Source organism: Anomaloglossus baeobatrachus, chromosome 2 (genome assembly GCF_048569485.1).
Source record: "Anomaloglossus baeobatrachus isolate aAnoBae1 chromosome 2, aAnoBae1.hap1, whole genome shotgun sequence".
Classification (NCBI taxonomy): Eukaryota; Metazoa; Chordata; class Amphibia; order Anura; family Aromobatidae; genus Anomaloglossus; species Anomaloglossus baeobatrachus.
Window position 1 is genome coordinate 519,587,664 of NC_134354.1, and position 15,189 is coordinate 519,602,852.

Genomic DNA, 15,189 nt, shown 5'->3' on the forward strand with positions numbered 1-15,189 from the left:
CATTCCCGCTGCTGCTGGAAGTGAGGTGTCAACAAGTGATTAAAATAATCCATGGACCCGCCATTGCAAAGCAGCACGGCGAAGAGCAATTAATACTCGGAAAACTTTCCCATTCCTTTCTGTACGCCATAAAGCAGAGTCTCATGTGTGGACCGGACGGGAGGTTACATTTCAATTAAGATGCCCAGTGAACAACAATTTCCACCCGCTTGGAGTTGAAGTCATGCAGAAGAGAACAAATGGTGACGCTTACTTCTTATGCAGAACATGCACCAAACAAAATAATATTCTATTCTTATAGGCATAAAAAGACTATACACGGCTCGGTAAACATCATAAATAGGGTGCGGCACTTAGTGTAGCCTCACCGTCACAGCAATATAGCAAACATCTCCATTGTTGGCAGCAGAAGAAGAACGCCATCATAGATTTACTGTAATTTCTTAATAGCTCTCATCCCTTTCCCCTTCATGGATTAACATCTCCAGAAAGCAGGCTTCTTTATTTAGATATCCATTAAAAATCAATAGTGACTAGACTCCTCAACAATTCCTCCGCAGCATTGAGATAGCAACACCAAGGAAAAGTCGAGAAATTATGACAATCACAGGATTGATGGATACATTAATGCTATGTAAGTGATGAAAAAATGGAAACAAAATTATTAGAGCATCTAGATTTATTCAATCAAGCATAAGCAGAAAGTCATGTACTTACACTTCCTTGGCATGATATCAATGAGGTTATTAAACCCTTAACGACTGCGGGCCATAACTTTACATCCTAAGCCACCATAGTGTAGTCCCCGCCAGCTGCTGCGGGTAGCCATCAGTGATCCGCGCACATGTCAGCTGATTTGTACAGCTGACATGTGTGTCTCGCAGGCACAAGTGGATCTACGATCCACCCGTGCCTGTTAACCGCTCAAATGGCGCTATCAAAATGTGACAGCGTCATTTAAATGCAGATTTCGGTAGATCTTTACTCACCCGGCTACTTCGGCGTCGCAGTGACGTGATCACTGTGAGCCGAGGGTTGCCATGGTAGCACAGGGTCAGGTGAGGACTCCTGTAGCTATCATGACTCACTTACTGTTTCATCCGGCTGAGTGCTGCCAGTGATGATAGGTGAGTATTTCTGGTGATCACAAGTGTGTAGATGTGATCAAAAGAAATCCACAAGCGATCAGACTTCTGATCCTTATAGTCCCCTAGGGGGACTAGTAAAATATTAATAAAAAAAAAGTTTAAAAAATGAAAAAAGAAAAAAAAGATCAAATCACCCCCCTTTCGCCCCATTGAAAATTAAAGGGTTAAAAAAAAATTAGACACATATTTACTACCGCCACGTTCAGAAATGCCCAATCTATCAAAATATGAAATCAATTAATCTGATTGGTACACGGTGTACGGCAAAAAATTGCAAATGCCACAATTACGTTTTTTGGTTGCCGCAAGTTTTACGCAAAATTAAACAATAGGTGATCAAAGCCTATAGATAACAAAAAATTAGAACGCTACATGTCCTGGAAAATGGTGCAAAGAGTGCACCACTTTTTTTGGACAAACTTTTGATTTTTTTTAACCCCTTATATAAAAGTAAACCTAACTTGTACCGACCTGAGGCATCACAGCAACACATCAGTTTTACCATATAGTGAATACTGTGAATAAAATATCTCAAAAACAATCATGCAATCACACTTTTTTTTTTTGCAATTTTTCTGCACTTGGAATTTTTTTGCCATTTTCCAGTACACTATATGGTAAAACTTCTGGTTTCATTTACATTTACAACTCGTCCTACAAAAACAAGCCCTCGTATGGAAAGATTGACGTAAAAATAAAAAAGTTATGGCTCTCGGAAGAAGGGGAGCAAAAAAACCCAAAACCCCGGGGCGAAGGGGTTAATGGTTGTCTGCGGGATGTTCTGCCCTGCTGAAGGCACTTAGGCACACAGATCATCAGGATCCACTGCTGGCAGTTTCCTTTGCAATTGCTGTCCTAAAGACATCCCATCTGTGCCCAGTGAGAGACAGGTAAAGAGATGCTGCTGGTCAAGCGCGTTTATGCTACACAGGTCGCCGAGTAGTATGGGCAACATTCTGTCCGGTATAGTCCGTTTTAGAAAAGAAAAGCTCCAGGGTCCGTTTGGAGAAATGACCATAACACTGGTTCCTTACTTGCTCCATTATGTACTCCAAGTGAAAGTGAACATCATATACTAACACTGTTACACAAATCATTAAAAGAAGGCATATGCATGACAGCTGACTACGAGCCAGATGGCTACTCATGTTCCATTCGCCTCACTTCACCCCTCTCACAGGTTATTATGGTGTAAAAGGCGGGAATGGAGGTCTATAAACTTCAGCGGTAAGTCCCATTTCCTACTGTAAGCATTGATAGCCACAGATTGGTCCAAATGACCAATATCATGAGAGGTCTTTATGAGGGATCATCACATCAGTCCTACACTCGGGTTTATGCTCTCAGGTAGAATAATGTAGGGTAGCTGGATCCCTTTAATCTTCACTGCAGGTACAATAACAGCTTGGCATGTTGATTTGATCATGGAACCAGGGATACAGTCATTTCTCCAAAGTGGTTTGACACCATAGGCTTGAAAAGTCGCATATGGTTAGTGCTACTGTGAGGAGCCAGCATGGCCGATAAGTGTATCATGGCCTGGAGTACCTACAGACTTGTCTCCCAACCCGCACATATGGGGAATCTTGATGACTTGCATGCCTAAAGGCCCTGTTACACGCAGAGATAAATCTTTGGCAGATCTGTGGTTGCAGTGAAATCATGGACATATTGTTCCATTTGTACACAGCCACAAACCTGGCACTGATTGTCCACAATGTCACTGCAACCACAGATCTGCCACAGATTTACCACAGATATGCCACAGATCTACCGCAGATCTACTGCAGATTTACCTCTGTGTGTGACAGGGCCTTTAGAGCATTTAGTGTAGCAGAACATTCCTAAGACAACCCATAATAAGCGACTTTTACTTCTTTGTGTTGAAAATTCAATGCTGAGGATTGTATATAGCAGTAAACACCGTACATACTAATGACACCAAATAATGTGGCGTCCTCTACAAGGGAAGCATTATGATATAGTATATTTTAATGTGTTTTCAAAAAGTGACATGTAAGACTGCAGGTACGCCAATTATATTAAGGTGTATGATATTAGGAAGGTGTGAATACGCCAGATACAAAGCAGCTAGGATGCATACACAATAACGGGCTGGTATCATCTGCTTAATGCTGTATAATAGTGTCTATAGTAAGAAACATTCATTGTGGAAATCTTATTCTATGTGCAACAATGTTTGCAATGGAAAGTTTGAGGGTGAGAATGCTTTTTGCAAGATGTTAAGCAGCTTTATAGATACAATGTCGAGAGACTCTGGTAGATAAGAATGGCCATTATCAATTGGTATGATATTCCTGAAGTCTATGTCCAGTAATAAAGTGTTATATATATGGAATACTATATAAGATAACAAGTGTTTGTCAAATTCTACCTATTGCTACATACATGCTATAACTTATGTACTATATAGGCAGAACACGGCACAAGACAGAAAAATCATTACCTAGTGCTGGTGACCTATGGATACAAACACTGTGCAGAGTCTCCCTATAACCTGATGGCCAAGTGTTTGGTTGCCCATCAGCTATCTCTCTCGACTAGTGTTGAGCGGACCCGGACTTGAAAAAGCCGGATCCGCGCGGTTTCAGCGGTAGATCCGGGTCCGACCCGGACGCGGGATTCCGGGTACACGATCCAGATTCGTTTTTTTTTCTCTCTCTCTCTCTTTCTCGCTCTCTTTTTCTCTCTCTCTTTCTATCTCTCTCTTTCCCTCTCTTTCTCTCTCTCTCTTTTTCTCTCTCTCTCTTTCTATCTCTCTTTCCCTCTCTCTCTCTTTCCCTCTCTTTCTCTCTCTCTTTTTCTCTCCCTCTTCTCTCTCTCTCTTTTTCTCTCCCTCTTCTCTCTCTCTTTTTCTCTCCCTCTTCTCTCTCTCTCTTGTTCTCTCTCTCTCTATCTCTCTTTCCCTCTCTCTCTTTCCCGCTCACTCTCTCTCTCTCTTTTTCTCTCTCTTTCTCTCTCTCTCTCTCTCTTTTTCTCTATCTCTCTTTCCCTCTCTCTCTCTTTCCCTCTCTCTCTCTCTCTTTCTCTCTCTTTTTCTCTCCCTCTTCTTCTCTCTCTTTTTCTCTCCCTCTTCTCTCTCTCTTTTTCTCTCTCTCTCTTTCCCTCTCTCTCTCTTTCCCTCTCTCTCTTTTTCTCTCTCTTTTTCTCTCTCTCTCTCTTTTTCTCTATCTCTCTTTCCCTCTCTCTCTTTTCCTCTCTCACTCTCTCTTTCTCTCTTTTTCTCTCCCTCTTCTCTCTCTCTCTCTCTTTTTCTCTCCCTCTTCTCTCTCTCTTTTTCTCTCTCTCTATCTCTCTTTCCCTCTCACTCTCTCTCTCTCTTTCTCTCTCTCTCTTTTTCTCTCTCTTTCCCTCTCTCTTTTTCTCCCCCTCATCTCTCTCTCTCTCTTTTTCTCTATCTCTCTTTCCCTCTCTCTCTTTCCCTCACTCACTCTCTTTCTCTCTCTTTTTCTCTCTCTCTCTTTGTATCTCTCTTTTTCTCTATCTCTTTCCCTCTCTCTTTCCCTCTCTCACTCTCTCTCTCTTTTTCTCTCTCTCTCTCTTTCCCTCTCTCTCTTTTTCTCTCTCTCTTTTTCCCTCTCTCTCTTTCTCTCTCTCATATCCCGGATTCCGCTCCTCATTGACATATATTGGGCCGGATTCCGGATCGGATCCGGACTTCATTGTCAACCTGCCACTGATCCGCCAGACCCGGATTATTAGCTCAACTCTACTCTCGACTCCATCATACACGGGAACGTTCATGCGTTTTCAAGGGGTGGCAAAAGCTGCTACCAAATGGCTGTCACAGCGGCTTATCTTGGATATATCAAAAGGCTTGGGTGTTAAAAGTTAAACTACCCGACCCTGATCTCCCTCGACATCGTCTGTCAGTACAGAGTGGCCCCCTTACACATCACACTGTTGTCCAATACTGGTGATATCAGCCAATTCCAATGACTTTCTATGAATACATATGTGGACCCTAAGAAGTGATGAAGGTGAACAACAAATATGGCAATTTATCATAGTCTAGTATACTATGGACTACACTGCTAGTTCTGATCCTTCTAAATATGCGGCATGGAATAATGGCTAATTATTACCAGGTTGTTCTGGAGAATAACACATTTTTATTAAATAGACAGCAATAGATAAAACAAAAAATCTTTGTAATTTACATCTATTTAAAATGTCCTCTTCACAGCTGTCAATCCTGCCCATGAAGGAGTTAGTCTCTGTGCTGTGTCATGGCCAGCACTGGTCCCTGTACAGAGGCAGCCGTCCCAGAATATTATCATTCCAGCACTGAACAACCGGGTATAGAAGAAGAATGCTGCCCTGACAAAATTACACGACAAGTAACAAGAATGACAGGGAAAATTGGCTTCACACAACGCATAATTCAGGCTACAGGGGAAGGGGAATCTGTCACCAGGATTTTGCCACCTAATCTGTGAGCAGCATAATCTAGGGGCAGAGATCCTGATTCCAGTGGTGTGTCACTTACTGGGTCATTTAGTGTAATTTTGATAATCTACTGGTGATTAAACAGCGATTTTATCATTGTTCTGCTGCCAAGCAGTCCAGCACATTTAGGAGCTCTGTGGAACACCACCCGCACCACTGAATGGCTGCTTTCTCTCTACACAGCTGCTATTATTATACAGGGTACTGTTATACAAAGTTAACCCTTCAGAGAAGGCAGAGCTGCAGCAGATACAATGGGGACTCTATGAAAAGGATATTAAGCATCTTAGTAAGTGACATCGCTGGAATCAGGATCTCTGCACCTACATCATGTTGCTCTAAGTTGGGGTAGCAAAGGTCTGATGACAGAATCCCTTTAAGAAGGCCAGGTGACATAATACTCTGACATTTTAACACATGATCAGTTTCTTGCTGTGTAAAAAGACTGAGTAGAGAGCTGCAGGTCCCTGCCAAAAGGAAAGAGATTGCTAAAATCATTCACCCCTGTAACAATGAAGCAAGGTAAACGGATAGCAATTAAACTCTTTTGTTTAGCTACATTGTGACACCTTGACCTGCCAGTACAGCTTTAAAAGGAATCTGTCAGCAGGTTTTTTCTACCGCACTTGAGAGTAACATAATGTAGACAAAGAGACTCAGATTCCAACCATGTAACACTTAGATTACTGGGTGTAGCCACTGTAATCTAATCAGAGGTTTTAGATTAAGCAAAGCAGCAGAGCTGACAGCTGTCCCCGCCCCAACAGGTCCGCAATAGACATTGTGGTTTGAGGTGTCAATCATGTGAGTTGGGAGTGGGGAGGAAAGAATGGGGTGTGGGGAGGAGTGAGTGGGGAGTGGGGAGGAGTGAGTGGGGAGTGGGGAGGAGTGAGTGGGGAGGAGTGAGTGGGGAGTGGGAAGGAGGGAGTGGGGAGTGGGGGGAGTTCAGGACTTCCATGTACCCGCCAGCTAGACAAACAACAGCACACAGCCTGATAAGAGAGACCCTACAGCATGCTGTCCTGAGCTTACATAGCAAAAACCTGCTGACAGATTCCCTTTAATACCGTGACTATTCAGGCTTATAGTTTAATGCTTAGACTTATTGTAATTCTTACTTTATTGCAGAGTGAATAGAAATTGATGGCGGAGGCGGAGAGAGTCGGGGAGGCACATCATACTCTTCCATTAAAACATTTGATAAAACCTGCAAAAAAAAAAAAAAAAGAATAAAAGTAAAAAAAATAAATAAGTTTGGACATAAAAAACCATCCCTATGACAATGTATTCTAGATATAAAAAACACTGTATTTACCCAGCAGTAAGACACTTTCTTGCCATGCACATTAGCAGTCATTTTACAGACTGATGTCCGCAGCTGAAGATTACGGCTCACAAAAAGCTGCGTTTCCGTTCAATTACATTCTGATCCCAGCACACTCACACGCAAGAGGACACAAATGCTTACCCTGACACTTTCTGAAGGCAAATCATGATGCTTATGTTTGTGCCCGAATCTTGCCTCTGAAGCCAAGTGTCTGATATGTCTTCCATTTATCACGGAGTTAGCAGTTTTTCCAAGTTTCGGCGAGCCATCGAGTGTTAGACGACATGCAGCTAAGTGACTGGCACCCGAAACGTCTCTTGGACACCAGGCTTCAAGGGGCATTGGCTGGTCTCTGCAAGGCACATTGTCTAATTGCTGTACATGTCTACACATTCGGCTGTCAGGTGGGATTGGAGGTGGTCTTTCTGGTGGAGGCGGCGGTTCCCTTAAAGGAGGCGGTGGTGCAGGAAGGGGTTTGTCTTGTTTTCGGACCATACAAGGTGATGACTGAAAGACAAGACATTAAATTAAACCTCACAGAGGACCTATCTTTTCATTTTTTTTTAATTGATGGGTACGACCTAACATATGTAGCAGATTGGTGGGGGTCTGGGCCCTGAAACCGCCACCAATTTCTCAAAAAGTCATTTTGTGACATGCTAAGCTTCTACCTGAGCGTAACCTGTACATGACTTTGCGCGTGCGCTCAGGGAAAAGTTCAGTGGTGCAGCCTGCTGAACAGCATGCGGAGGAACAAGTGGTTGGTCAATCGGTGGTCACATTTGGACCAGATCCCCGACCAATCTGCTACATGTCACATACCTTTTATAGGAAATCTGTGACTAGATTTCATAATGCCATCTGTACACATATTCAAATACATCACTTAGCCCGGATTAGGCTGGTGTACATACTTAATCCACATTCAAAAGCAGTATGGCTGTATAATCTCTGAAAGTTTCAACTCGATCTCTGTCCACCTTTCCTGATGGAAAGTTTCTCAGTGTATCTCTCCCCTGCTGCTGCTGTGCACAACCTGCCACTGTAATTCGTGATGGGTGGATGGAGATTATGCACTTACTTTGACTTATCGGCTCCTTCAGTCTTTAGCTGGACTTATGTATAAACATTATACAGTCATTTTGACATAAGTTTTCAAAGTAAATAGACCAGGATCACCAATTTTATAAGATCTATTTAAAAAGGGAATCTATCAGCAGGTTTTAGCTATGCAATCTGAGAGCAGCATGATATATGGGCAGAGATCCTGAATCCAGTGATGTGTCACTTATAAGGCTGTGTGCTGTTTGAACAATAAAATGTGTTCTATTCAGCAGGAGACTCTCGCTAGAGGGCTAGGTTTTCCTTGTCTCCTAGTCAACAGCTGTTTGCATCTGGCCTCCACTACTAATTAGCAGCTTCCTCTTAATGTACAGCGTATATAAAAAGCTGCCAATCAGTGCTGTGGCAGTGTAGACAATTGCTGTATCCAGTAAACTAAAGGCCCCGTCACACAGAGATAAATCTTTGGCAGATCTGTGGTTGCAGTGAAATCATGGACATATTGTTCCATTTGTACACAGCCACAAACCTGGCACTGATTGTCCACAATTTCACTGCAACCACAGATCTGCCGCAGATTTATCTCTGTGTGTGACAGGGCCTTAAGTCACACATCATTGGAATCAGGGTCTCTTTCTCAATATCTAACAGCTGTCAGATGAGGTGGCAAAAAATTGGTGACAGATTCCCTTTAGTTATGTAATTTGTATTGTGAAGTCTGGTGACAAATTCACTTTAAAGGCAATGGGTCATAATTAATCTAAACACTAAATAATGTTTTCTACCCTTGTAAAAAGTTTATAACATAAGAGTGATACACTTAACCACTCAAGTAGAGCAGCTGAGCATTAAAAGATATAGCGAAAAGTGGTATCTAATGAAATAAAATGAGCTGTTAATATGATTATCCCCAATCTATATTGTGACTAACAAGAATGGCGTCAATGACTGCATATGTTCCTCACCCTGTCTGAAGTTTACCTTTGGTGACCCAGTGGGGCTGGCACAAGGGGATCGCGCTACTCCTTTATGTATAAGATCCAGTCGAGGAGGAACTGGTGGTAGGTTGAGGTGAGGGATTTGTAGAGGATCGGGGGGAGTTTTTTTCCTTTGGGAAAGGGGAGACGAACCTGGAGACGTCACCGGTGAATTCTGTCTTTCGTTCATCTGCAATAGGAAAGAAAAGCATTAACCGTGCGTTGTGAAGAATGTCTGAAGGGTTTTAAGGGATTCACCAAGATCAGTTTTGTATGGATCAAACACAGAAAGAATATACAGGGTCAATAAATACAATAAAGCCAATGAAGGTACCAGCCGATTGGATATAAAAGGTCACCAATTTATTAGTATATCTAATATATAAAGCTGAATGTACGTACGTACGTATGCGCGTGTGTGTGTGTGTGTGTGTGTGTGTGTATGGGTGTGTGTGTGTGTCCGCTAAAGGAATCCAAAGCATTTACAATCACAAACTTTTGCATAGACGCCTCATGTGACTCAGGGAACGTCATAGACTATGTTTTGACAAGAACATTTAACCCCACGCTTTACAGTTACTCTCCAGAAAACCTGCCTCCATTAAAGTGAATGTAATAGGAGCTGTGATTGGTTGCTATAGGCTCAAAGGACATTCATAGTATAAGAAGCTTATGTGTGAGGTAATATGATTTCGGTGGAGAGACAGACACAGACAGACACAGACTGGGAGACAGACAGAGACAGACAGACAGGCACAGACAGAGAAAGAGGCACACAGGGAAAGAGATAGAGACAGATAGGAAAAAAAAGCCAGACAGACAGAAAGACACACAGGGAAAGAGACAGACAGAGGCAGACAGGGAAAGAGACAGAGAGAGACAGACAGGGAAAGAGACAGAGAGAGACAGACAAGGAAAGAGACAGAGAGACAGACAAAGACAGATGAGGAAAGAGACAGACAGGGGAAGAGACAGACGGGGAAAGAGACAGACCTGGAAAGAGATAGACCTGGAAAGAGACAGATGGGGAAAGAGACAGACACAAAGACAGACAGGGAAAGAGATGGGGGAAAGATGCAGACAGGGAAAGAGACAGAGAGAAACAGACAAGGAAAGAGGCAGAGACAAACAAAGACAGACGGGGAAAGAGTCAAGACGGGTAAAGAGACAGACCTGGAAAGAGACAGACAGCAAAAGAGACAGACAAAGACAGACAGGGAAAGACGGGGAAAGAGACAGATGGGGAAAAAGACAGACCGGGGAAAGAGACAGACCGGGGAAAGAGACAGATGAAGACAGACGGGTAAAGAGACAGACAGCAAAAGAGACAGAGAAAGACAGACAGGGAAAGACGGGGAAAGAGACAGACCGGGGAAAGAGACAGACGGGGAGAGAGACAGACAGCAAAAGAGACAGAGAAAGACAGACAGGGAAAGACGGGGAAAGAGACAGACCGGGGAAAGAGACAGACGGGGAGAGAGACAGACGGGCAGAGAGACATACGGGCAGAGAGACAGACGGGCAGAGAGACAGACGGGCAGAGAGACAGACGGGGAGAGAGACAGACGGGGAGAGAGACAGATGGGGAGAGAGACAGACGGGGAGAGAGACAGACGGGGAGAGAGACAGACGGGGAAAGAGACAGACGGGGAAAGAGACAGACGGGGAGAGAGACAGACTGGGAAAGAGACAGACCTGAAAAAGCTAGACCTGGAAAGAGACAGACGGAAATCAAAAAGACTGCTGGAACACCATTGCAAATGTGAACAGGGTGCTAGCTAAAAAATACACAATATATATAAAGTGAAAGCTGCACACCAAATTCAGAGAAATAGAGAGACAGACTGGGAAAGAGTGAGACGGGGAAAGAGTGAGACAGGGAAAGAGTGAGACGGGAAAAGAGTCAGACGGGGAAAGAGTCAGACGGGGAAAGAGTCAGACGGGGAAAGAGTCAGACGGGGAAAGAGTCAGACGGGGAAAGAGAGAAAGGAAAAGAGAGACGGGGAAAGAGACAGACAGACACAGAGATAGAGTCAGACAGATACAGAGACACAAAGATAGAGAAAGACAGAGAGATAAACACAGACAGACACACAGAGACAGGGAAAGAAACAGACAGAAAGACAGAAACTGGGAGAGAGACAGTTACTATCCCTATTCTACAGCTAGTATACCGTATTTTTCGGACTATAAGATGCGCTTTTTTCCCCCCAAATGTTGGGGGAAAGTGGGGGGTGCGTCTTATAGTCTGAATGTAGGGCATGGCTGCGGGGAATGAGGGTGCTGTGGTGGAGCGGGTCATTGGGGGCACGAGCAGGCTGCAGCAGCGCCTGCCGTGACCACGTGGGCCTGCTCATTTCATATGCACGCCCATCATCCCGTCTATCATCTTTCAGCGCTGAAGCCGGCGCTGACAGGTGGGTGGGATGATGGGTGGGGGGTGCGCGCATACTAAACAGCCGGCCCGCATGATCACCCCTGGCAACTACAGCCTGGAGTGATCATGTGTGGCTATATTCACTGCCCCGCGCATCATCATCAGCGCAGGGTGCAGTGAATCGGTATACTCACCAACCACGATCCCTGCAGCATCGCTCGTCCTCCTGTCTTCCGGCCGCGGCTGCGTGTGGACACTAGCGTGCACACAGCAGTGACGTCATCACTGTGCGCATGTGCCCACACACAGCCGCGGCCGGCACAGACAGGAGGACGAGCGATGCTGCAGGGTTCGTGGCCGGATCCACACAGGTCAGCAGCGCTGCTGCTGGCACAGACGGGAGGAGGAGCGATGCTGCGTGGAGCGAGGAAGGGTGAGTATGAACGTTTATTTTTTTGTGTGTCACAGGATGGGGCCATACACCAGAATGGAGGTATATAGCAGGATGCGGCCATATGCCAGGATGGGGTATATAGCAGGATGGAGTATATAGCAGGATGCAGCCATACACCTGGATGGGGTATATAGCAGGATGTGCCCATATGCCAAAATGGGATATATAGCAGGATGCGGCCTTATGCCAGGATGGGGTATATAGCAGGATGGGGGTATATAGCAGGATGCAGCCATATGCCAGGATGGGGTATATAGCAGGATGGGAGCACATACCAGGATGGCAGTATATAGCAGGATGGGGGGCTATACCAGGATGAGGGACATATATATATATATATACATATATATATATAAGAGGCAGGAGGATCATTACCAGGATGGGGTACCTTAGTAGAGAATCTGGGGACATTACCCCCATAACAGTGTCAGCAGCAGATCCTCGCCCCATAACAGTGTGTCATGACCACATTTTTTGCATAAAATTTTATTTTTCTATTTTCCTCCTCTAAAACCAGGGTGAGTCTTATGGTCCGGTGCGTCTTATAGTCAGAAAAATATGGTATATATATATATATATATATATATGAGATATAGTTCTATCCAACAAGGTTAGTGATGTATGCAAGCGCATTGTATATATAATAAAGTGATAGTACAGAGAGTTATCCTATGTCCTAATATATAAAGTGCATAGGATAATGACACAGCATGTGACAATTACAATCTATAAAAAAAACAATTGTGTGCTTTACAACTGCATTAATAAAAAAAATAATAATAATGTACCATCTGGCTGCTACAGTAAAGTACCGCGGGCACAAAAAATGGCATATGTGATGATACCCTTAGGCGACATTGCTAAATGGTAGCAGAGATCTTCCTATCCCCGCTGAATATCAGTGCAGCACCACGGTACGGTATAGTTAAATGCACGGTAAAATGTATTGTAATGTCATTACCTTTCTCACACAGGCAAGCCGATTCATTATTAAGCATTCATCCCGGTCATCATCATCATCAAAATCCAGCATGGGCAGACATAAAATATCTAAATTACTAAGATTCCGGCTCTCATCTCTTGGATCAAAAGGATCAACTATAATTGGTTCTGTACCCTTGATTTCACAACGGCAGAAAGGACATCCCTGGCCATCCGATTCCTGTAAAAAAGGAGAATCAAAAGTCTGGACATATTGTACAGATTTATATGACCGGCTTCTTAAAAAAAATCAATTGCAATGCATATGTTAGAAGAGAAGGAAGGTATACTGACTCAAGTGTGTGCAGATTTTTCTAATGCTTTTATTAATGCGGTTGCCATGAATAATCTCTACCCACACACTGTGGAGCACTACTAACATAATGGATAGAAGGGTCAGCGAGGTCCCACGTCACGGCGAGGACGCAGTCCGATATCACAGATCTGATGGGGCACGCTGAGCTTTTTTTCTTATGCAGACTATGCATACATTTACCATTGATGTGCTATAAAAGGCCATATTGATGAGCAGTAAAAAGCATAAAGTGGATGTGAAAACTACTGTATAGTAAAAAGCACTGCCCTATATAATGGTCTGCTGCAAAACATGATAGTATATGTTTTTTATTTTTATAACTAAAGTCAATGGATGATGTGCCATTATCGCCTCCAAGCCCAACAGCAATTTTAGCCCCTCTAGGGGGTCAATAAGTAGGTATGTAACCAAACTAATCGCACTAATAACATATAGTCTTAATTAAAGAGAAAGTTAAGGGTGCTTTAGACGCTGCGACATCGCTAACGATATATCGTCGGGGTCACGGTGTTTTTGACGCACATCCGGCGTCGTTAGCGACATCACAGCGTGTGACAGCTAGGAGCGACGATCAACGATCGCAAAAACGTCAAAAATCGTTGATCGTTGACACATCGCTCCTTTTCATAATATCGCTGGTGGTGCATGCCGCTGGTTGTTCGTCGTTCCTGCGGCATCACACATCGCTATGTGTGACACCGTAGGAACGACGAACATCTCCTTACCTGCGTCCACCGGCAATGAGGAAGGAAGGAGGTGGGCGGGATGTTCCGGCCGCTCATCTCCGACCCTCCGCTTCTATTGGACGGCTGCTGTGTGACATCCCTGTGACGCCGCACGAACCGCCCCCATAGCGATGTCGCAGGGAAGGTAAGTCCATGTGACGGGTGTAAGCGAGGTTGTGCGCTACGGGCAGCGATTTGCCCGTGACGCACAACCGACGGGGGCGGGTACGCTCGCTAGCGATATCGATAGCGATATTGCAGCGTGTAAAGTTCCCTTTACATGAAGCTTCACATCAGCAAAGCGCAGAAAATTAAAGATCATTACTGGGGCAACTAGTCTGAAAGTCTATGAATTGCGTTCAGCACATGGCACGCTAAAAAGCATCAGGTAGTGCAAAAAGACTAATGGCTACAGGCGTTTTGCATCTTGTTTATAGTCCTCTCTCTCAGTTGCATAATATAGCTGGTGCCCAACTTAATGCAAAAGATCCCATGTCTCGCAAAATTCTAGAAAAGTAAATGCATCCAGAAAAGAACATTCTTTACCATAAACTGAAGCCTCATGGTTTATTTTCCCCTCTGCTCCTCTTTAAATATTATTAGCACCTACCTACCTTTTATTGTGTCTAGTAACCAGCTATTCCATGTGTCCCCAGGTACGATACGAAGTAGGAAGAGGTAAGGAGTAGATGACATGTAAGACTCCCCTTCATCCTCTCACAAACCTTCCCCTTATTAGTATACAATCCTTTTAGTTTAAAGGCAACCGACCAGCAGGACAACATTCATGAAAGGTCCAGACATTATCTGATTGACGTGTGCATAAGGACAGGCCTTTGTGGGTCGGGTCCTGTGTGTAAATTCCTCCTCTGGTGTCCTCCTCACTTGCCCCATTTTCTTTATTTACATTTTGCGCTGCGCCGCCATTACCGCTGTTGGCAGAGTGTACAATGATGTCTTCATTAAAATGGTGCCAGAATCAGCGCATGTGTGTATTGCAATCTCCGATGCCAATTTATTGAAGACACCATTGAGAAGACTTTGAGCGACATCAGCGCATGTGCAGATTTTTTTCTTCATCTGCGCATGCGTTGATGCCGCTCAGTCTTCTCCATAGTGTCCTCAATAAAATTGCGCTGAAAGTCCCAGTACATGCATGCAATGACTCTAGAGCCATTTTAATGAAGACCTCATTACACTAGCAATACGCATGCCCCACCAACAGAGGTAATGGTGGCGCAGTGCAAAATTTAAATAAAGAAAAGGGAGCATGTCAGGAGGATGCAGGAGAAGAAATCATCACAAAGGCCCGACCCGCTGCACACGTCAATATGAACCTTTTTTTCTGCAAT

The 15,189-nt window shown here is 44.1% G+C and overlaps 1 protein-coding gene across 2 annotated transcripts in view; it reads right to left on the reverse strand.

The window, feature by feature from the left end:
* CBLB (Cbl proto-oncogene B) overlaps positions 1–15,189 on the reverse strand; it is a 258,520-nt gene that overhangs the window by 69,178 nt on the left and 174,153 nt on the right. For both annotated transcript variants that reach the window (XM_075336570.1, XM_075336571.1), the window contains 4 exons: positions 12,777–12,977; positions 8,989–9,174; positions 7,087–7,452; positions 6,737–6,825 (listed from right to left, as the gene is read on the reverse strand). In XM_075336570.1, coding sequence (XP_075192685.1) covers positions 6,737–6,825; positions 7,087–7,452; positions 8,989–9,174; positions 12,777–12,977 — 842 coding nt within the window. The remainder of the gene's footprint in view (positions 1–6,736; positions 6,826–7,086; positions 7,453–8,988; positions 9,175–12,776; positions 12,978–15,189) is intronic.